This window comes from Alligator mississippiensis, chromosome 2 (assembly GCF_030867095.1).
Source record: "Alligator mississippiensis isolate rAllMis1 chromosome 2, rAllMis1, whole genome shotgun sequence".
In the NCBI taxonomy this organism is placed as follows: Eukaryota; Metazoa; Chordata; order Crocodylia; family Alligatoridae; genus Alligator; species Alligator mississippiensis.
The window spans coordinates 174,919,997-174,944,356 of NC_081825.1; the positions used below are offsets into that span (position 1 = coordinate 174,919,997).

General features: G+C 42.2%; 2 protein-coding genes across 2 annotated transcripts in view; one reads left to right on the forward strand and one right to left on the reverse strand.

Moving 5' to 3' along the window:
- Positions 1–18,202, forward strand: part of LOC102576342 (olfactory receptor 4S2-like) — a 64,016-nt gene extending 45,814 nt beyond the window's left edge. The window contains exon 3 of the mRNA XM_006278510.2: positions 17,279–18,202. Within this exon, the coding sequence (XP_006278572.2) occupies positions 17,279–18,202 (924 nt within the window). The remainder of the gene's footprint in view (positions 1–17,278) is intronic.
- LOC102576577 (olfactory receptor 5AR1) lies at positions 4,982–6,045 on the reverse strand. Its single transcript, XM_006278511.2, has one exon. It carries the CDS (start codon positions 5,918–5,920, stop codon positions 4,982–4,984), a length of 939 nt encoding a protein of 312 aa, XP_006278573.1. The 5' UTR covers positions 5,921–6,045.
- Positions 18,203–24,360: the final 6,158 nt, after the last annotated feature.

The following is a 24,360-nucleotide window of genomic DNA, read 5'->3' on the forward strand; positions in this document are numbered from 1 at the left end:
CCCTGCTGAGCCAAGCTGGTCTTATGCCATACTTGCTAGTCTTTTTGCACATTGGGATGCCCCCAGTAGCAGCAATCTCTATACAGAACAAATAATTGAGGTCCATATTTCCCCCAGTTGTAAAGAGCTCCACCCATTCTTATAGTCAGTTTGGGAGTTAGGCATGTCAGAAGGGTGATCCAAAGTGTCTAGGCCATCAGCATGGAGCTATCCATATAATTAAGAATTAGGAAGCCAACAGGGGTTTGTGGATTATCACACTTTTTCAGAGTTTAGGACCCAGGCTTAAGGCTGTAATTTCCACGTTCCATCATCTCTCGGTATGAGTAAGCTCATAATTGACTTATGGTTAGCAGCACTGAGTTTAGTACAAAGTCCAGTGCCTAACGTTATTCTACTCAGAAAAAAACACAGCCTGTGGTTCTATGTCCATCTACCTTTTGCATAAAAGCCTTGCTTGCAATATGTACTGTGAGAGTTGAATCTCTAATTTGTTGAGAAGATTCCAATCCACATCACCCTTTTCTTGAAAAAAGTAACCCAGCCACAAGCCTATGGAAGAATTTTGGTGTGGCACTCTAGCCATTCCTATTGAAGATGGACCATTGTGTGGCCATGACAGCAACAGTGAGAGGAACCCAAGTGTAACCCCTCCCAGGCTTCCATTAATGTTACTTTCATTTTGTATTACATGTGCCCTTTTGATCAGTTGACAGTAGGAAGTGTTTATGTCCTCTTAGGACTGATTTGAGTATAAATGCAAAAAAGATATAATTTTCATCTGTGCTCACTTGTACCTAGACTGACTTGGACATTTTTCTTTTTTTTCAGTAGGTAGTAGTGATTACCTTGTGGACTGAAGGGGTGTGAATTGTGTCCAAGCTATCTAACAGTGACATAACTGCTTGGTGACCTTTTCTCTCACTTCTAAGCTAAACATCACAGGCCTGTCTCTGTTCTAAGCTTACCCACAGAGGGTCATTTGGCAGGGGGTAAGTGATCAGCTCTGGTCCTATTCTAATCTTGCAGTCTGCTGACATCACATGTAAAGGTCTGTTTAATGGCAGTGCAGAAGGCTCAAAGGAATATGCCTCTCCTATTTTAGAGTCTTTCCTTCCTCCCTTTCTTCCATAAAAGCACTGTGGCTGTTTTCTTCCTCATACCTAAATGAATGTCAGCCCAAGTACAAGATGGCAGTCCAGACACAAGATAATAGCTTATATTTATCCATCCAATTTTGAGTTACAGTTCCTAAGGTTCTGGATTTTTCCTACTAAACTTATTTAGACTGTAGTATGCCTTAAACTGCTTAATGATGATAAAGGGCACATCTACCTGAGACTTTTACTGTGCAGCTACCTAATTAACTCTGCAGTAAACTTCTTGGTGTCTACACTTAAAGTGCTATTAGGACAGAGTAAACTAATTTACTTTGCCACAAGATAGTACTTGTATATATAAGCACTATCCTGAGATGGAGTTATTTACTCCACAGTGGGTGCATTTACATGAGACGCTTACTGAGCAATAGCCTAATAACACTGCGCAGTGGCGTGCTGGGCAAAACCTATGCTAATACACTACTGTGCAGTGTTATTAGGCTATTGTGCAGTAAGTGTCACTAAAAACCCATGCATTGGTGCTACAGTGCAGTGGTGCAAATTATTCCACATTGATTTAGTACTTGGTTATCTAGGTACCAAACTTAATGTGCACTAACTGTGGCTCTAGGTGGAGGGAGAAAAAATGTGTGCACACTCAGCCTCCCTGCAAATGGGGCACAGGATGGAGCTGTGAGTGGTTTGTCTGGGGGGCACCTGGCACGAGGAGGGGGTTGCAGTTTCCACCACTATGGGCACCCTGGGAGGGCATGGGGGACGTGCTGAGGCAGGTGGGCTCTTTCCGGTGGGGCCCTAGGCCAGGCTTTGCTTGAGGTGGGTGGCAGCAGTGCTGGGCAGGGAGGTTGGGGGGCCTAGAGTGAATTTTGGGGTGGCTGCAGCCCCCTTAGAGCACCCCTCCCAGCACCACTGCTGCCCACCCTGAGTGCAGCTCAGGCCAGACCCCCATCAGAAAGAGCCTGCCTGCTCCAGCTGCAGCCCACAGCAGCAGCCAACCTCCCCCTACGCAGATCTGGGGGCACATACCTCCCATGCCCTCCTGGGGTGTGCGCAGTTGCAGGAGCCACCATCTCCTCCCTGCACTGAGCACCCCATGAACAAACAACTTGTGGCTCCATTTCGCTCCCCAGCCTCAGCCCACCCCCAATCCCTCTGCACCCCTGCTTCAGCTGCCAGAAGCCTGCAGCCAGGCTACCTTGCAGACTTACTGCTTCCCTGTGTTGGTGGGGGCTAAGCCCCATTAGCCTCCCCCTTCCACCACCTATGACTACAGCACATTAAAGAACGTGTAGATGTGGCCAGTAGCACACATATAGATGTTGACAGGGCTGGCTGGGACACAAGGGTGCTTTAGTGCAGGGGTTGCCTGTCAGCTAGCCCTGCACTGGAGCATCCTTGTGCCTCAGCCAGCCCCTCCACAGCACATTGAGCTGACTCAAAGCAGCCCAAGGCTAGCAGGCTCACCCCCTGGGCCCGCTGCCAGCTGGGGTTGCTCCGACCTGGCTCAATGTGCTGCAGGCCTGGTCACATACTTAAACATGATGTCTGGGAGCTATATACTCTGGCACGATATGCAGCAGAATTTATTGCTGTGTGCTAATTGCACATGTAGATATGCCCATAGTGTAGCAATTACTCGTATCCGTTTGACCAGAGCTTGTGTGTGATAAGAAACAAGGTAAATGAGCACAAGAGAGAATGTCAGCCCTGAGACAGAAGGTGCATAAAAAATGTCAAAAGAAGTAATCTGTAGGTCATATAGAGTTCTTTTAGTGGTTTTATACCAGTTAGACCTCGTTTAGGGTAAGGGACAGTTTAAATAATGGATAAAAATAGGCATTTCTATCTAAGTAGCAAGGAATCCATTTTTATTCTATTAAAAAGTGTGTATTAATATTAATTGGGATATAACCTATTAGGTACATTTCCATATGCACTAGCCTTATTTAGGTATTGTTTTTTATGTTGGGCCAGGGTACTGAACATAAAAATTCAGGACCTTTTTGAATTTTGCTCTTCAGCCTACCATTCCAGTTCTTTCTGAATTGTGCTCCATCAGGTGAACAAAAGTTAGCACGTCTTAAAATCTAGGGAAGAAGCCATATTCTCTAACTAGCTGGCCAGCATTTTAAGTTTTTGAAATGTTAAGATTAATTTATTCCAAATATTTTAAGCCTATTATCTCTTCAGGTATTTTTTTTTTTTCATTTGTAATCATTTGCTTGATATGCCTTTTCTATAATAATCAGTCTTTTATATATTATCTCTATTTCACTGTTAAACATGCTACTAACATTTACTTACATTTATTTTATTTTGTATTTCATTTTTATGGTAAAAGCTCTTCAAGCATATCATGATTCACAGAATACTTCTGGGGTCAAAACTTCTGACCTGAGGAAAACTCTCATAATTTTGGAGGAAAATAGCTTTCTTCTGGTCATTAATCAGGGACAAGAAAGAATGGAACAAGTTTCCTAATGATCAACTTGTTTCTCATATTTGAGAATGGAAACAATATTTGAGAGACAACCCCTGCTTTTTAATACCAAAAGACTTTTATTATGACAAAGTCCAGACTTTGGATTATATAGAGAGCTTCTCAACTTGCTTCTCTTCTTATTTTTTCAGGATTTTATGCTTTCCCAATTATTTTTATCATCACCCTCCATTTTAGCTTATTTTTATTGCACCAATTTTCTTTTAATTCACTATGTTTTTTGCTGTTTTGTATAACATTGATGCGTAGCTGTACCTAACCTCTATAAAATCCATGCTCAACTATTATGCTTCTCCATAACAAATGGGGAAATGAGAATTTGAAAGAAGACGTGCCTCTGCCAGTGCTGGATTACCACATGCTGAGGCCCTAAAATATGCCCATTTTAAGAGACCCCATATGATAAAAATAATCCATTAAATCCACAAAAATGCATTTTCATGAAATTTTAAGATGAATTATTATTATTTCTGAACAAATTTATGAACTCAATCTGCATAATAACCTTGCAACCATATATGTGCATATTTTCCAAAAGGAAAACAAAGAGAACCTTCTCCTTTTAGATTGTGAGGTCCCAATCTGTAGCCTAAATAGCTTCCGACTAAATCTGGCAGTGGCCTCTGCCAAGTAACACAACAGAATACATCTGTTATGGGGAAACATAATATTATTGTTAGTGCCTTTCCTTCACGGGATCAAAAAAATTTCCACACCAGTTCTAACATCAGCAGAATCATGTCTTCCCTCAGAATTACAGAACAGAAAAAGTTGAGATGACCTGTAAGTGTGTCTGGTTTTTTTTATAACATATTAGATCTATTTCAATACCCATCATTCCAGTTTCTATGTATACACAGTAGGCATTTATATCTCTATGCATGTATATGCACTGGGAACAACTGGCCTGTGGCACTGACCATTCATTATCCCTGGCCATCATGTTACCTGCATGGAGATGCATGTTTACATTCCATCTTGTGGAAAGAGAGAGAACAGCATCTAAATCTCATTCTGTGCCCTAACCATTAGGCTTTCATCTAAAAGGAGAAGGTTCTCTTTGTTTTCCATTGGGAAAACATGCACCTGGGCATCTTATCCTGCCAGGAGTGAAAGTTGACTCTACAATTTGAGCTAGTATCAAAAGTATCACTTACACATATATGTTAGTGCCACTTAAGCATATGCAGGTGAGCTAGGATTTGTCTCATTATATTTATATACATGAGTTCATATGTATGAACTGTGAGCAATCTGCCTATGTATCTAGATCTATCACAACACAATATCATTGGACTATGGTAACACTTTGTCCATGTTGCCCTTACCTATAAAGATTTTTTTTTTTAAATAGACAGATTACTCAGTGAAAAAACACCTTTTTATTGATTGCTCTCCATAGGGCACCTTTCACTTCCTTATTCCTCAGGCTGTAGATCAGGGGGTTCAACATGGGGATAACTACGGTATAGAAGAGTGATGCTATTTTGTCCGTACCCAAAGAATAGCTGGAGCTTGGTCGAAAATAGGTGAAGATCAGAGTCCCATGGAAAATAGTGACTGCAAGCATGTGGGAGGCACAGGTAGAGAATGTTTTGCATCTCCCTTCAGCAGAACGGATCCGCAAAATGGTACGCACAATGTACACATAGGAAACTAGAATGGTCAGGATGGTGACTGCTTCAATACTGCCAAAGAAAGTGAACATCATGAGCTCAGTGAGGTGAGTGTCAGAGCATGAGATGGTTAGGAGAGGAGGGATATCACAGAAGAAGTGGTTGAGTATATTAGACCCACAGAATGACAACCGGAAAGTAAAATACGTGTGAATCAAGGAATCCAGAATGCCCAAGAAATATGACCCCACTACTAATTGGATACAGACTTTCTTGGACATAACAACTTTGTACAGCAGCGGGTTACATATTGCCACATAACAGTCATAGGCCATGGCAGCTAATAGAAAGCATTCAGTATCACACAATGCTGCAAAGAAGTATAATTGCAAAACACAACCACTATAAGATATGGCTTTGTTCTCTGCTAGGAAATCCACTAACATCTTAGGTGCTATGACAGTGGAATAACATATATCTACAAAGGATAAATTACTGAGCAGAAAGTACATAGGGCTATGAAGCCTAGAATCAATTTGAATTAACAGGATCATGCCGATATTGGTCACCAGGGTGATAATATAGACTGCCAGGAATATTATAAAGAGGACAACCTGCAGTTCTTGACGATCTGTGAATCCCAGGAAGATGAACTCAGTTGCCTCGCTGTCATTTTTCCCTTCCATTTCTTCAGTCTGTGTCTCCTCCAGTGTTGAGCTCAGACAGGAAAGAAACCGTGGATCTTAGTTGATGTGCATGGGTGATGTGCTGAAATAATTTCCGATTATGATAATTTCTGCTGATGTGCAGAAATAATTTCATGACAGAAATTATTTCTAGCTCATCTGTAAATAAAGGAGAAATTGAATAAACAAAGACCACATTTACCTATTCAACTCACACTTCTGCTCAAGAAAAAATGCATCTCTTTGGACTAAATCCTTCTTAAAAACATAATTTGAATATTTGAGTACTAAGGAATCCCAGTAATGGTCAGGAAAGTTGTTGGAGGGTGGGAGGTCTTCCTATATTAGTCACTTGGAGAAAGATACTGGTTAGATTCTGATAAATTATTCTGGTATGGTAGGACAGTGCTAGCTTATTGGAAACAAATACATTGCATGTAATTAATAGAATGATGAACAGAGTTAGATCTACAGACCTGGTTAATTTCTGAGGTGCATATCTCAAAATATAAATATATGAAATGAAGAGTGGACAGATGATATTCTGCCTCATATATGGGCAACAGTGTTCCAAAGGGACAGCAACAGATGCAGAATTATGGGTAAATGCCAGCAATGGCTGTGATATTAATCCACATGAAGGAGCATATTCAAAGGTCAAAGGTAAACAGTTAGGGGGCACCATTCTGCTTTTCTTTGTACAATGCATTCTGTAGCATAGGATGTGCGGGGTTTCCAGAAGAAGCAAACCGTGTTGAACTTAAAACCCAATCGGAGCTGTTTGGATATGGTGCGATATAACTCTAACAAAGAAATAAATAAAATCTAGAGCCACCTTTCCACTTAATTTTAGATGCATCTTCTTATAAGATTCATCCTGTTTGCAGTCTATATTGAGGCACAGCTCCAAACAGTCTTCAGGAAAAAAAATATACAGAGTACATTGAGAGCCTCAATACAAGCATCAAATCCCCCACATATGCATGTTGTAGCTGTCTGATTTGAACCACAATATCCAGATAAACACTAGTTGAGGATCCAACCCATTGCTCTATTTGAATCAATCCATTGTGAATGAACAGGCGTCCGGAACCAAACATAAATCAAACATTTAGCTGACCCTGGCAAGTACCATTTATTTAAGCTTCATCCAAGAGTCTGGAACCTTGCTATTTCCATGTGCAAAATACCCTCCCACTCTAGGAACTGCTGATTTGGTGACTGTAGGTGTTCTTATACCTGGTCTCATTACATTTGCAAACTGGAAGCATCTCTGGGGACAGTAGAAGTAATTAAGAAGTGCCTGCTAACTCGGGGGAGATGATGTTTTCTGTTTTTCTCTGTTCCTGTGCTTTTGACTAATAGAAGCTTTGAAGCTCATCTATACAAATGTAAAGTTTCATCCAGTCCCAAACCATTACAAGTAGGCAAATTTGCTCTCATTTTCACTATTTTTCTTACTTTAACACTGATGAATATGCATTCAGCAACTGCTAGCCAGAGTTGAGGTGGAATGTCTTCAAGGCCTATCAGCTTTCTTGCACAACCAGAGACAGTAATTTCAAACAACAATTGTTAGAAAGCAATAATGAGGATACAGGAATGTTTCTGTAAAAAAAATATAATACCCAAAGAACCTTGTCTGCCTCTGTAAAATATAGGAATTTTCAGGAGTCACTGTCCCCCCAGACTCCCAGGATCTCCATCTAACTGTGACTGAAAGTTGAAGGTCATTCAACTTTGCTGCTTCTCGATGCTCCAAAAGTGTTTTTCTTTCCCATTAAATGCTTAACAATATGGGGTTTTATTGACTTCTGCTAGTGATTATTAGTGTATAATAGTAAGGGCTTTGCTTAATGCTCATAGCAAGAGTTTTGTATGCTGACTCCATAGTAGGCTGGTATTATAGCACGTAGCTTTTTGCTGTGTGAGAGTGACCAAACCATGAACCTAGATAGTAGAATGCTGTAATACAGTGGAATGTGGTAAACACCAGGTGTGTTGGATCACGACTCATCCCCAAATTCTTAGCTTGAGATAACCAAATCCCTAGCTCGAGATAATGTTATTTACTCCAGACTATATAAACTGCACATTCTTAAGTTACGGGAGTTCCTCACACTCTGGCGAGAATCCTGACTTGCGCAGAGCCTGGTGCAGGCTATCACATCCCTGGGATCGAGACGCTCCAGGGCCAGGGGAACTATGCAGGGTAGCTGCTGCTGCCTAGAGCCGATGAGAAGTGATCATCCTCTCTGCTCTATCTTATTGCCTGCCTCTGCGAGTATCCTTAAATAAAGCTTTGCAAGAGTGAGAACAATCACGAGTACGTCCTTTGTTCAAGCGCGGGGAATCTTCTGAACCCGGTAGTTCATTCTAAGACAAGTGTCAGTATCTAGCGAAAGTTATCTGTAACAAACTGTGGTTAGATAATGTTAAGGACATAAGGCATTTTTATAGCACATGGATAAAACATCATTTACTTCTTTACTACTATAACTGGGAAGTCATGGACATATCTTGACATTCACTACAATATAGTGTGCATATAGGCATGTCTAAGATTTATTAAAGTGCGGAAGGTGTGTGGCATGGTATCCCTTAGACCATGGTAAGAATGGGAGTAAGAGATGGCTAGACACCAGGAAGCTAGCAGAAAGAAGGCACAAGTAAACAAACAGCAATCTACAGGCTGGCAGAGTTGTAGCCTGCAAGAGCTAATTGCAAATAGTCAGGAAACTGTAAGTCAGAGGCAGCCACAGGGCCTGCCTGATCTGAGAGCATGCATGTATGTGGGTGTGGGGTGGGTGTGGGGACTGTATGGGTGTGGGGACTGCGGGTGGGTTGTTATGTGCGTGTGGGAACTGTGTGGGTGACTCTAATTGTTGCCTTTGGAAGCAACCGGTTACAGCTTCCCATCTGTCACCTACCATTTTAGGCTAGATGAGTCCACAGCTTGATCATTCATCCAGATACTGATGGCACTGCACTTTCTCCATCCTTCAGGAGGCCATAGCTGGATCTACCCATATAAGTCATTCAAACTGTGTTGGGATCATTTGATGACATGCACATTCCCATCTTGTGCCCAAGGCCCTGTGACTTGGAGAATAACCACTGCAAATGGCATTCATTTTTGTATTTATTATGTTGTGGGGATCCATGGAGTATAGGGTCAAGCTCATGTACATGACCACTAGGGTGGCCATCACAGAAGACAGTTGGGTTGTCCTCTGTCTTCTATTGATACAAAACTGGATGCCTTTATGTCCTCTGTTTTTCTCTTCAAGAGAAAAATAGAGGACATAAAGGTGTTGGGTTTCATATCAATAGAGGACAGAGGACAGAGTAGCAGGGAACTGGAATATTCTGTATGATGGCCACTCTAATGACCACTGAGGGTGGCATTTGATTAGGTAATGCATAATGCAAGAGAGGTGGCAGAGGGCTATGGTAACCAGAAGGAAGGGGTCAAATAGGTACCAGAGAGGTGACTGAGGGACTTCCAAGGATATTACCTGCAGTTATGTTTAAGGTACTCAAGCTAGCTTTAGGAACCTTTGGGAGGAAACAGGGGCTTGATTAAGGATTAAAGGTGGGATCTAGGAGAGAAAAAGAAAAGGCTTAGGACAGACTGAGAATCCAGGTATGGAGTAGGAAAGGTGTGTACCTATCCAGACAAGAGTGGGAAATGCAAGGGACCCCCAAGGACAACTGTGGATTGATGTACACTGGACTAGATGGTAAGGTGGGAGTATTGAGGAAGAAAGGGCAGAGTAAGTGGGACTCAAAGATTTAGCAGCAATTGGGATCATATGATCCTGAGATCTTAGTTATCTATGGGGTGCTCTGCAACTCCTCTCTGGGCATACAGCATGCTGAGACTAATGTCCTGTGTATGTTTGTCAGGGAAACTGAGGGAGGAGGGCTACAGCTAGGCAGTGCTGTTCCTACACCACATCACAGCAGAGGCGATGCATAGGGGTTGCATGGGGATGCACGTGCACCCCTTGAGAGTGCTGGTGCACCCCCTGTAAGGCCCAACCCCAGTCAGTGGGACCAGCTGCCACCCCCCCCCCTCCGGATCAGTGACTGGTGTCAGGAGGTACCAATCACCCATGCATCACAGCTCTCCTTCTGAAGGTACTAAACACAGGAACATCTTTGGTGTCTCAGGCAGAGACCATGGAAACCATAACATAAAGATAGACATACCATAAAGATGTTCCTCTTTCAAGACACCCAGTATCTCCCTGAACCACAGACTTGCTGGCTTGTTCTTCTCCCCCTGGCCACATCTATCTTCTTCCCTTGAGTGTGTAGTGGACCAAGTTGAAGAAAAGGCCTGAGGAAAGATATTGTCAAGGTCTTCCCCTTTTCCTGCTCCTTAGAATATCCTAGCAGAAAGTGAAAGCTGTGGGTTAAAACCTTTCCTGGGTTAGGGGGCCTAGAATCCATACCTGCTCCCTGAGGAATTTTTATAAACATTGGATTGTTGGGCCAAAATATATGAGGACCTTCCTACATTTGAGTTCCAACAGGTGCATGCACTAGGCAAATTTATTTTGGCATAAAGCAAAACAGAATCCCAAATTGTGAATAACTGCAAAAAACTATAGTTATGTGGTGGTATACATGCATCTCAGCACATGAAGTAAAGTAACATTTTGTGCCATGTAATCTTACAACAGTGATGTTTTAAAAAAGATAATGTAATATTACATTTTTTTGCACCTTCCTCCCAGTATGCATGGAAAAAGCAACCAAGCGATTATCAATTGTTTACTAAACAAAACTGTACAACTGGAGACCACAGAATAGTGGGGGTTTTTTACCATGTTTCAAAGACCAAAGCTGCTGTTGTAAAAGTGTTATCCTTATATCAATGGGCTGAATCTCAGAAGTACGGCAAAAGAGTTTACATGAATTAGTAGCAAACAACCTACACTAACTTTTCTAACTTTTAACAGAATAATTTAGAATCATATTCAAAGAAATTCAAGGTGACTTTTGTGAATGTTTCACTTTAGAAAAAAGGACATAAATCCATAATTACTGTTCAGTAGAATGCCTTATCCATGTTCATTGTTTTCACTAACAGCTTGATGTGACACCAACATCACAATGGTTGTTTCAGAACATTACATTGTGTCAACAGACGTATGGGGGACATAATAAATCTCTCACAATGTATCCAGTTCTAGGTATGTAGGCCTATTTACAGAAATAAAGGTGTTCATATAAGGAACAGATTTTTAAAATAACCTTGACTATCACAACCCAAATATTAATCCAATACCCCATGTCTGGTTGTTGTTTTTTTTCTGATAATCATGTAGGTAATGACTTTTGTAATAATTACAATTTTTATATATTCATATCCATGTGAATGTGATAAATTTTATGTAAGGCTCCCATTATATTTTTAGACAATCTATATGGGAATCAGGAGTAAAACAAATTAAAAAGACAGGATCGAAGGATGATTCTTGTCATCTAACCCCAGTGAAAACCAAGTTATCTGAAAATCAGAAACTAACAAAAATGTTTCCCTGATGTTCCTAAATTGCACAAATATTCTATAAAATCCAGATGCCCTAGGCAATATCTATCTGTGTGTGTGTGTGTGTGTGTGTGTGTGTGTGTGTGTGTGTGTGCGCACGCACACATGCAAGTGTGTTTTCTTTCCTTTTTAAGGGGGGGGGGGGTGGGCTTTAAGTATTGGGATATTGCATAGGTTTTCAGGCTTACTTCCTGAATTACTGGCCCTGCAATGGACCCAAAATGTGTGACAGATGTCCTCACAGTAGACCGTTTTGAATCATTTAAGGATCATTTAAGGGGCACTTGGGGCACTTGTAGGCAGAACACTTGACTTGGTGGGGCTGTCGTTGATGAAGCTTGGAGCACCTTTCCCCAACTCCATCTGGTCAAAAAGGCTTGCCCCTTTCTTCCAGATTCACACCTAGCCACCATCATACATGTGCTCTATGAAGGGCTACCCTTGAAGGCTGCCTGAACACTACATCTCATGCAGAATGTAGCAGCCAGTGCTTCAGAGTCCACTGGTATCCTATATCTTTATGTCCACAAATCAAGGTACTGGTTTTGAACTAGAAAGCTATAAATGGTCTGGGCCTAGCATAGCTAAGGAGCTTCTTTATCCCTTTCACTCCATCATGGTACCTAAAGCCAGCTGAGAGCAACCTCCTGCAAGTACGTACCATCAGCATGTTAAGTCTATTGGATGGGAGTGCATGGGAGGTCATTCTTGGCAGTCACTCCACAGCTTGGGAACTCCCTCTCTTTCGTGGTCCAACAGAGCCCAAGCCTGGACATCTCTGAGAAATGTTGTAAGAACTTCCTATTTTGGCAAATATTTAGCAACCAATTTTAGGGCGAGATCTTTTAAAGGGATGTCTGTTTTATGTTGATATTCTAGTTCCCATTTAAGTTTTTTATCCTTGTCCTGTCATATAAATTATGTTGTTCTATTATTGTAATTGGTTCCAAGCCTTGTTGGGAAGGATGGCATATAAATCAAATAAATGAGTATGAATCTGCATAGTTAAATGTATGATCTACTGCACCTTGCTTTAAAATAAGCAGCCATAAGTTCTGAGTTTTTGCCTTGAAAAAGTTAGGAGCATATTCACCAGTGAGCAGGAGCAGATCCAGAGGGAGTGCAGTGGTGTTGCTGCACCCTGCTTTTGGATTGGATTGCACTATGGGAACCTGCAGGAACTTTTTAAGTTCCTAGAGCAGGAGAAAACACTGTCTCCATTCCCCTCCATGCTTAAATAAATTACCCATCCCTATCTCTTCCCACCCTTCTCTGCCCCTACTTACCCTCCTCTGCCTGCCTCTCCCAGCTCTTTTGTGGGCAAAGAATTACCAGAGCCTTTCCTGCCTGCTGCAGGGGCTGGGTTCAGCTGGGGGTGGGGATAAGGGCAGCAGGAAGCCACCCCTGCAGTGGGGGTTGCTGCTCCTGCACCCTACTTTGGGAAATCCTGGATTCACCCCTACCAGTGAGTACCAAATTCACTCCATGGTGGTCCTATTCCTGCAGTACCAAGCAAAGTGCTGCAGCACTAACAGAGCTCTTATATATTTCCCACCCCAAAGCATTCTTTTTTCCTTTCAACACCACTCGACATCCCTAGATGACTTCCGGGTGCAATAGACTCTGAGCCTTGGAATGTTGGTTGCAATGGCCAATCCAGGAGACGTTTCCTCAACACTTTCATCAGCCAGGACATCTCTGGGAACAAGTCTGTCTCTTACCCGCATTCTGCCACAGGCCTGCCATGATATCATTGAGACAGATGATGATTTCTAGTGGATATCATGTAGCTAACACCACATGCCAATAATCAATGCCTTGGTGCTACACCACCTGCACTTAAGAGTTCACTGGATATTGGATAATATCATATTTGTATTGCATAGCTATCAGTTCATAGATAGCAGTTCTGATTGGTCCCTTGCAAGATGCTTCAACTTCCCCCTTGCCTAATCATTGGGAAATAGATTTTGGAAGGTAACACTGAATTGCCTGAAGCCTCTTGTTAGATGGGATAGAGCCAACAGAGTAAAACAGATATGAGCAAGATATTTTTCAGACTAAAAGCTATCAATCCTCCCCTGCCATCATTTGATGAAAGTGTGAGTAACTTAGGAAATTTATATCTAACTAAAAGTGTGAGGCTGGGGGAAAAAAAACATACACCCCCCCAAACCCCCCCCCCCCAAAAAAAAAATAAAAACACCTGACAGGATTAGCTCTGCACTGCAGATTTACTTCACATACATGTCCAAAATAATTTAGTTTGTTTGATCCTCTATCAGCTGTTTCCAGTGGAGAAAGCTTGAAATGCCTCTGGGATCTCATTACTGAGGGAAGTGATGTACTACTACAACATGATTGACTTGAACTCTTTCTACTGTAGCTTCACAGCCAGGAGGGACAGAACTTTTTCCAAAGTTCCTTTTGGGAGATTTCATAGTCATGGGTGGAAGCAAAGTCTTAAGTAAGATTTCATTCATAAAGCAGATATGGCTTCTGATCTGAGAGATCAGTAAAATTGATATGATGTCTACTCACTTAACCAGACCACCCCATTAGTTCACTGATGCAGTCCTTGCACATCTTGATAGAACAAGTGATATCTGAATGCAGGGCTTGTTTTTGGATGCAATTTATGGACAAGCAAAGCTACATTGGTGAGAGCTTTTGATTTTTTTGTGAAACGTTTTCTTCAATCTGAAGGCACTTAGTGATGATCACCTTCGACATCGGAGGAAATGGGAAGCTAGACATGTAAAACCAGTCAATGCTCAGGTAACTATTAGGATTGGCCTCTACAATCTATGCATATTTTTCATCATGATGGGTTGAGTGTCTTATACTAGTCATCCCCTCCATTTTTATAAAAATAAACAAGAGAAAAAATACTTTTAGTGAGTTCAATCCAGTCTAATTCGATCCATCAAGCCATCATTCTGAAATTAATTTAACTAAAAGATGGTAGATTACTTGGTTTACAAGCTTCTTTCTTTGAGAATCTTCATAATGGTATTTACCAGTTAAGTTACTGTAATTTTAGTATCAATGTTTATATGACATGTCTACGTAAAAGGTTAGATGTTGGTCTGTGTGTCTATCATCTTAAATTTAATTACCCTTTATTAATATTATATTCTGATCATAGACCATGGTACATGAAAAAGATAAATATATTTTAAAAGCAATGCACAGTGATAGAATAAATAAACATTTGGAAATGCAAAAATATAAACCTAAAATACCCTATAAAATATAAACTAAAGATGAGCTGTAGTTTCTAACCCTTGGTACAATAATAATAATAATCCCTTGGTATAATAATAATAATAATAATAATGGAATAGGGATTATTAGGAATTTATTACTTTATTTGTATCATAAAGCACCTTTCTTTGATATACTTTTTTTTCTTGTTTTTGAAGCCAACCAGACATTAGAGTTACAAAGAAGTTTTCACTAAATAAACATGTTATCTGTCTCTTGGTCAAGACACAAAGAGCTGACCCTGGACTTACAGAGCTGATAAAGCTCCTCATTATAACTTGAGTTAAAACTGTGGGAGTGTAGTCTGGAAGTACTCCTGTCTTTTGTGGCTCTGCCATAGGTTGGGGCTGAGTGGGTTGGAGAGGGGACTTAACTTGCTCAGTGCTGAATTGCCCAAGTGGTGTAGCTTTTGATTTGATGTAGGCAAAGTCATCAGAGTCTGAACTGTTGATAACTGTTTACTTCTCTATTACATAATGACAGTACAAGTTACAAAGAAAGAAAACAAAACAAAAATATGCAGTTTGGCAAACTATCTTCACGCCAACCGTCTAGGCAAAAACAATGTTTCCTTACCCAGGGTCACCTCCCTTCCAAATATGTCCATTGCACAGTTGAAAAAGAGGGGATCTATAAAACCCCTCTTAAAATACTGCTGTGCAAAATGTCAGGATGCTTATAACTATTCATAGGATTTCAGAGAAGCTCAGTGGAGACCATACTATAAGGAAAATGTCGCAAATGTCCAATTACATGGTCCTTTCAGTTAATTATGATTTCACATGTTTGTGCATAATCCTAGCTGGGTCAGTCTGAGAGAAGTTAAGTTAATGGAGAAGGCACTGTGCCCTGGATACAGAGCTAATATTTTGTGTAAAAGCACTGAGCAATATAGCTAAGTCTCCAAAATCTTTCCTAAAAAGCAGATGAGGAACAATTTGGAAGCCCAACCATCCTCTTACAAAGTTTCTTTTTTATAATTTATGGCAGCAAAGGTATCAATTGCCATCTGAGTTTCCATCCCAGTTTCCATCTGAGGTACTATTTGGGGGCAAAGACTAAGTACTTTAATATTTGGTGGAAATAATTTCTCCTTAAGCGCAAAAGAAAAGAAGCAGTGCTTGCTCAGGATTTAGCTTTCTTCTCTATCTTCTTTTGGGTTTATCCCATAGGTTGGCATATGAGGGGAAGCATGAATCATTCAAAGCTACTGCTGCCCTTCATTTATTTATTCAACATTTGCCTGTCATTTAAAAAAAAAGTTTTCTGGTAATTTATAACCGGGAATGTCTAGGACCTAAAGTCTTTTAGCATGTACAACAAGCCTAGAAGTATCTGGTACACCAAAACCATGTAATTTGGGCAATAAAGAATTGACACTTATCCACCAAAAATTTAGTTGGGAAATAAGCTAGATGTTCTCCATCTAAAATGACCACTTATAAGATTACTTATGTAACAGATAAAAAGGAAAGGTGTTAAACTGTATGTGTAATGCAGTATGTTTCTGAGGAAATCTATCTGTGATGTCACTTCTGTGCTATCCCGACCTGAGAAAACATGGCTAAAGACAGCTCCCAAATGACAATGCACCCCAGAAACTAGAACAGCATTTGCCAATGATCTGACTTTGGTTGATGAAGTAAAAAACTGATTTCAGATATGAGACTACAAAATATCTCCACTGTGGAGGATCAGTATTTATAAAGGCAACAAGAAAGGGCAAAGCAGTTATCAGTGATAGAATTTGGCTACCAAGAGCTGCAGCTACATATGTGCAAATACTGAAACAGGATTCAATCCAAAGAGACTGATTAGTCAATTAATTCCTGGGGTCATTTTTGTCCCCTTTCCTAAACTTTAAAATTAATACTGTAAATGTTACCAATTTCAGCTGATGAACCCTGACTTCAGAACAAAAGAAATTTAACAGGGTCCATGACAGCCCATTGCGATATGATAGGTAAGACAAGCTGATTTCTTGAAGTTAACATCATATCTGACAGCCCAGTCTCAATAAACTCACAGCCCAATAAACTGTGAGTGTACCCAGTAAACAGGTGTGCACAGGTGTGAATTGGTAAGTACGTGTAATTAAGAAAAATTAATTTCATGAGTCCTACTATGTAAACTCCAATACTGGCACCATCAGTTTCAATACCAGGGTCTACAAAAATGCTAACAAACCAGATGACACATGTCAATACATTGCCGCATCTGGAGCCTGAGAACTAAATAGCAGCTTTCATATATATAACTTATTCTAATGCACATTTGTCTGAAAATAACATTTAATTTACCCTACTGCTTCTTAAAGAATAATTTATGCATTAAAAAAAAAATCTCATTGACTTGAAAATAAACTATCATAGTTCCTTGCCTTTAATATTGACCTTTTTTATCAAGATCTTTTTGTCTCATTCCACATTAGTATCTATCTCATTCGCCATATCTGTTCATTTTTCTGCCCTTACTTTGTATTCTGGCAGGTAAGTTACACACCAAGCAACAGCACTGATTAGATGGAGCCTACACATAACGTGACAGAATTTATCCTCTTGGGACTTGCATTCAGTCCAGAGTTAGAACATGTGTGTTTTCTGTTGTTTCTATGCTTCTACATAATTATCATGCTCGGGAATCTCCTCATCATTGTCACTGTAAAGAGCAGTAAAAGCCTAAACTCCCCAATGTATTTCTTCCTGAGCTACCTGTCCTTGGTAGATATATGCTATTCTTCTGTCACAGCCCCAAAACTCATTGCAGACTTCCTTGTTGAGAAGAAAACTATATCCTTCAAGAGTTGTATGGCACAGTTGTTCTGGTTTCATTTCTTTGGCTGCACTGAGATTTTCCTCCTCACAGTGATGGCATATGATCGCTTTGTGGCAATCTGTAAACCTCTCCATTACATGACCATCATGACACGAAGTGTGTGCAGTTTTCTAGTAGCAGTGTCATGGGTTGGGGGCTTTGTGCATTCCATGATACAGGCTCTCCTGACCGCTCAGCTCCCCTTCTGTGGGCCCAATGAAATAGATCACTATTTCTGTGATGTGCACCCTTTGATGAAACTAGCCTGTAGTGACACTTACATAGTTGTCATCATGGTTGTTACTAATAGTGGGATGATTTCCCTGAGTTGTTTCTTTCTCTTACTTATATCCTACATTGTCATCTTACTCTCTTTGCGAACTCACTCTTCTGAAGGACGGGCCAAAGCTCTTTCCACCTGTGCATCCCACATCACTGTTGTGATTTTATTTTTTGGGCCATGTATCTTCATCTATTTACGACCTTCTGCCACCTTCTCGGAGGATAAGATGATTGCTGTATTCTACACCATCATCACCCCCATGCTGAATCCACTGATCTACACCCTCAGAAATGAGGAGGTGAAAAATGCAATGAGAAAACTGGGGAGCAGAAAAGTGACTTTGATAGAAAAATGAAATTATGATCTGTACAGTAAATGTTGTGTAACCTGGTGTGGAAATAGTAAAAATGTTCAGTATCTTGTGTCATAACTTGTTTATTAAAAATTTCCCAATACTTTCTTCTTAATTCAGTAGTGCAAATTATTTCTTTTTAATTGCATAGATTGTAATTCTATTTCAACATGAATGAATGTGGCTACATGAGATGCTATTTCACAGTGGTTACTGCACATTTACTTAGTACTTGTATAAGCAACTACTAAATAAATGTGCAGTAACCCAAGTTACTGCACAGTAATTCCAGTGAATGTCTTTTAAGTGATGCTACTGCACAGTAGCCTAATACTATTGGGCAGTAGTGTATTAGCACTTTTAGTGTTGTGGTGCACACTGTCCAGTAATATTTGGCTAATGCACAGTCAGTGCCCAATGTGTAGAATATTTAAGACCAAATGAAAAGCAGATAGACATAAGCTTTTTGGATCATTGTGTTTTGTGGGTGGAGGTGGGAGTTGGGGAGGGGCTTAAACATGAGAAAGGGGAATGGAAATTGAATGTTTCTCTACTAGATGATGTCCAAGAGTGCAATCACTTTCGAAGGGTGTACTGGCAGTGGCAAACTGCAGCCATTTTTTGCAACACAATGGGACTGGTAGGTGGAAATTAAGGGGCTAATGTGGGAGTAGTTTGATGGAGTGGGGAGGAGGCGGACATGGTGGGAAAAGAAGGAATTAGTGCATTTGCAAGGGGAAGTTCAAGGATGGTGGGAAAAGTTGAAGAAGGGGAAAGAGGTGAAGAGAGAATGGGAAAGGGTGAGAGTGAGGATGAAAAATTGATTCCAGAGCAGGATGTGTTTTGGGGCATGGGTTAATGTCTGCTGCCACAGTTCTAAAACAGCTTTATTCATTGCAGATTGTACTGACTATTATGGGAGGTGCGATGCAAAAAATGTTTTTTTCCCCAATGCTTTCTTGAAAAAAGCCCAGGAAAGGTCATGCCAGGGCTCTACACTGGGTATTGGGATGTCCTCATCAGCTACCTCAGGAAGACTGATTAAAATCACCCTAGCAGCTGTCTGGCAATTAGCCAAGGTCAGGGTTTAAAAAAGCACTCTGCTCCCTAATAAGAGAAGCCAGAAGTCTTATCCAGCAGATGGCTAGTCATGGCTCAGCAGTAGCTCTTCTAAAGACAATCCGTCCTCCTCATCTTTTTTTTTTTTTTTTTTTACAGTAAATTCAATAAAATCACAATACAGCTTAAACAGTGTACACAATTTTGTTTTAATCAACAATGCCATTGGTATTCAAGTGGTGACTACATTCTTTTCTGAAGACATTACAGCAATTGCCAGCAAATGGACTTTGGAAAAATGGTAACTGGACCAATTCAGTATGCTCAAACCATCCCTTTAATACTCACTTGATATTTCCCTCAGTAAATATTCCCCTGTATTACTACTATCAAGTGACTGTTGCTGTATAAGAGAGAGAAAGAGAGAGAGAGAGAGAGAGAGAGAGAGAGTGTGTGTGTGCGCGCGCACATGTATGGAGGGATGGAGGGAGTGAGTGGTGACTGAGTCTTTTGGGCTGGGGGGATAAGGGCCGGGTACAGGCCTACCTACTATGCATTATCCCTTACATATAGCAACTTTCAAATTTTTGCTGGCCATAAAGCTTAGGGAGGTAATCACAGAGGTTGGGATGGCTGGGTTTCTTGGGACAGGGGATAAGGCCCCAGGCATGGTCCTAAAGGGGCCAGTAAGGTTTCCTGAAGACAGCTGGAGCGTCAGAAGCATCACCTGAATGGTAAGGTTTTTTCAAGTAGTTTGAAACATTGGAGTGGCTACATGACTTGCTTCAATATTGAAAACCTTCCTGAGCTACACATACCATTTCAGAAACATAAAGAATAGTCCAAGGACAAACGGATGAGTGGATTTGGTTGGGTGACTCAGGGGGTAGTGTGTAAGGCCCCAGGCATGGCCCCCCCGGGAGGGTTTTCTCAGTCAGCCAGCTGAGTCAGGTGAAATCCCACTGAGTTGGGCAGAATCCCATAGCTGACACCTAGGGCCTGCCTAGGGTTAATCTCCTTTACATATAGTAACTTTCGAATTTTGGCTGGCCACAAAGTTTGGGGAGGGAGGCAGGGAGGGAGTGACGCATGGTTGGAGGGCTGTGTGGGTGGAGAGCCAGAGGGAATGTTCCCTGACAGAAGATGGGTGGGTGTGTGACTCGGGCGGGGGGGGGGAAGGGCTTTAGGCCCAAAGCATGGACCCAAAGGGCCCAGAATGGTTTTCCCCACTGGATTTTGCCCAACTCAACTGGTTGGCTAAGTCAGGTGAAATCCCATAGCCCACACCTATGGCCTACGGCTAATCTCCATTACATATAGTAACTTTTTAAATTTGGGCCAGCCACAAATTTAGGGAGGGAGGCAGGAAGGGAGGGAAGCATGGACGGAGGGCTGCGTGGGTAGACAGCCAGAGGGAGGGAGACAGGCAGGCAGCGCCCTCTCCTGGGTTTTTTGTTTGTTTTTTTTAATTTGGTCTATATATGTGTCATGTTTTCCTTGATAGGCAGAATTGGCATGCATGGCTAATGGGGGGTGGGTGACCATGCCCACCTCAGCATGGGGATGCTTTGCTTGGGTTTTTTTTTTGTTTTGTTTTGTTTTTTAAATGGAGTCATGCATGGATGGAGGCTTCAGAGAAGAAACATGGATTCAGATTCAGAGAAGAAACTCAAGGAGATAGAAGGCTCAGCTGCAATTGTGGCCAGCAAGAATTCAAAAGTTACAGTGTGTAAAGTCAGGTGGGTTTTTCCCAAGTAAGAAGCAGGGTGTTGTGACCACCAGGTGCTAAAGGGAGACAGGGAGGGAAATTACGCATCTGTTTATTTAAACTTCTACATCATTACTTAATCATAGTTTATTTATTTTCAAAAGCAAAGCATTCATTAAAGTTATTATGCATTTGTTTATGTGCTTATTTACAGCAACAGTCACTTGATTGTAGGCTACTGTTTGAGCAGAACTGTCGCTCAATGAACATGAGTCCCCCCAATGCAATGATGCATACAGTGTAGTCTCTTATAGAAAATAGCCCCAGCTGCATTTGTGGACAGCAAGAAATTGAAAATTACCATGCATGTGTAAGGGAGGCATAGTATTATGCAGCACAGATGGGTGGGTGGGAAACTTGGGCAAAACAACACAGGGACCCCAGGAGGTAATTTTCAGGACTGCTTGTCACCACAGGAGGTACTTTTCCCCCAAGCCAGAAGGCCCAGCCATGCAAATAGGGGGACCTATGGAGGAGCTTGATCATTATTATGACCAGCAACTAGGAGATGGGCAGTGAGGGGCAGCGCCCCCCGCCCCTTGCCATGCGGAAAGAGGCAGGGAAGGAGGGTGCATAATAACCTGCTTTATGTTCAGTATCTGCTGTCTCATCATAAGGAGTGGAAATGTTATTATGACTATATATGACCAATCGATACATAATCGTTAATAATATATTAATCCATTCATATTTAATATTATATTATAGATATCATTATACTAACATGGTACTATAGTTATAATATTATATTATAATCTAATATCAGTAATATTGATATTACAAGCTCATACTAATATATTATTAATGATATTAATATTGTTATTGACTGTATTATTAGTATTACCTGTCTACACAGGTCTATAGAGTGAAAGTCAACAATAAGTATAATGCACGGTATAATATATATAGTAGTTCAATTGGCAGGGGGCATCATGTGCATGTGAGCACATACACAGGTACATGGCAGCCGGGCAGCCTGGAGAGCAGCTCCTGCAGGTAGGTTTGGGGTGGGGGAGGAATTGAGGTCCCCATAGGGAAGAGAGGGAGGGAGGGAGGGAGTTGGGCAGGGCTGGGGCTGGTGCCCAGCTGGGGCCATAGCAGCATGGGGCTTCCAGTGGCAGCCTGAGCACCCTTCAGCCCTGGCCTTGATCTGCCCTGCGGTGCTAGGTCCCACCCGCTGGGATGAAGATGCTCTGTGGGGAGGGCAGCAGGGTTGGGGGCCTGACTGCCCAGCAGGCAGCCTGAATCTGCATCCCCCCATGGGCTCTGCTTTGGCTGTGCCACCCGTGGGGAAGGGGAGCTGAGCCCCATGCTCTGCTCCAGCTGCAGCAGCTGCCATTGCCTCCCATGGGCAGCAGCAGGGCTCAGGTTGTGCTGCTATCTGCAGACTCAGGTCCCTGGCCCCATAGCCCTGGCAACTGGGGTCCCCCTCATGCAGGGAGGGGGGGCAGAGGGCTGTGGGTGGGGATTGAGGGGCACTGGCAGGACTGGGGGGCTGTGGGTGGGGAGTGAGGGCACCATCAGGGCAGCAGGGCTGTGCATTGGGAGTGAAGGGCACTGGCAGGGCAGGAGGCCTGTGGGTGGAAAGGGGCACTGGCAGGTCTGGGGGCTGTGGGTGAAGAGTAAGGGGAACCACCAGGGCCCAAGGAGCTATGGATGGAGTATGAGGGGCACTGGCAGGGCTAGAGGCCTGTGGGTCAGAAGTATGAGGCACCAGCAGGTCTGCAGGGGCTGTGGGTTGGGAGTGAGGGGCAAGTCACTAGCATATCAAGGCCGCTCAGCACCACAAAGTGGGGTGTGGGGGCACAGCCCGACCCGTGTGCTGGTGAGCAAAGGGGGTAGGAGGAGCTCTGATTTTCCATGATAAAAAAAACCAAAAAAAATCAAATGCCAACATTTATAGGTATTTATAATTTATTTTATTATAGTGATTGAGGCACTGGTAGGCTTCCAAATTACTTTAAAAATGTAATTATTTCAATAAAACTTTGTGTTCAACTGATACCTATTTATAGTATTGTTTAATTTTAATCACAGAAAAACACAGATTTGGGCGGGGGGGGGGTTAACCAGAGAATTTGCAAATTTTTATCAGATCATTTGTGATTTTTAAACACAGAAAACCAGGCTCCCTGGATATTAGGAAGAACTTTCTCACTAGGTGGGTAGTAAAACACTGGAACAGGTTACCCAGAGAGGTGGTAGAATCTTTATCCTTTGAGCTTTTTAAGATCTGACTAGACAATGTCTTAGTTGGGGTGATATAGATGAGGACTGTTCTGCTTTGAGCAGGAGGTTGAACTAGATGACCTTCTGAGGTCCCTTCCAACCCTAATTCTCTATGACTTTCTGATTCTGTGATTCATATAGCAAAGTAGCAGATAGGGAACATTAACACAAGCAGTGACCTGGTGAAGGGACACTGGGTTCTTGACCACTTGGGTGACAGTGATCATCACCTACTGGAATTCACCATCCAACGCAGGTTGTCAAGGGCCTGCAGCAAGGCAGTAGCCCTTGACTTCAAGAGGGCCAACTTCAATGAGTTGAGGAGATTGGTAGGAAAGGTACTGGGGTCCTAGAGGGTAGGGGAACGAGGTGTCCAAGATGAGTGGTCATTCCTTAAGGAAACAATCCTCTGAGCCCAAGGGGTGACAGTGCCAATGAGAATCAAGAGGGGCAAGAGTGCTTAAAAGCCCCCCTGGCTCACCAAAGGCATTCAGGAATGCCTGAAAGCCAAGAAGGAGGCATACACCCAGTGGAAGGGAGGGGCTACCAGCGAAGAGGAGTATACCTCCATCACTCGGGTCTATAGGGGGGCTGTTAGGAAAGCTAAGGCAGCTATGGAACTAGGGCTACCATCAAGGACAACAAAAAGACCTTTTTAAAATACATAGGGAGTATGAAGAAGGCACCGGGTAATGTGTGGCCCCTGCAGGATACACTTGGCAATCTGGTGGTTGCACCAGAGGAAAAGGCAGACCTTTATAACAATTTCTTTGCCTCCGTTTTTTTGTGCAGGGACTGGGACTTCACCACTGAGATACAGGATGGACTCAGGAGACACTCCGCCAGGCCTAGGGTAAGGGAGAACTGAGTTAGGGAACTTCTGGAGGGGCTGGACATGTTCAAATCAGCAGGTCCAGATGCTTTCCACCCCAGGGTGCTGAGGGAATTGACAAGGGTTATCGAGGGTCCCTGGCATGGCTACACTACTACTCATGGTGCTCTGGCCAGGTGCCAGATGACTGGAAGAAGGCCAATATGGTCCCCATTTTCATAAAAGGGATGACTGTGGCATTGATGCCTACAAAGTCAGATGGGTCGCAAATTG

Excerpts from the sequence above, each read along its gene's own strand:
- LOC102576577 (XM_006278511.2), bottom strand. The coding sequence starts at position 5,920 with ATGGAAGGGAAAAATGACAGCGAGGCAACTGAGTTCATCTTCCTGGGA.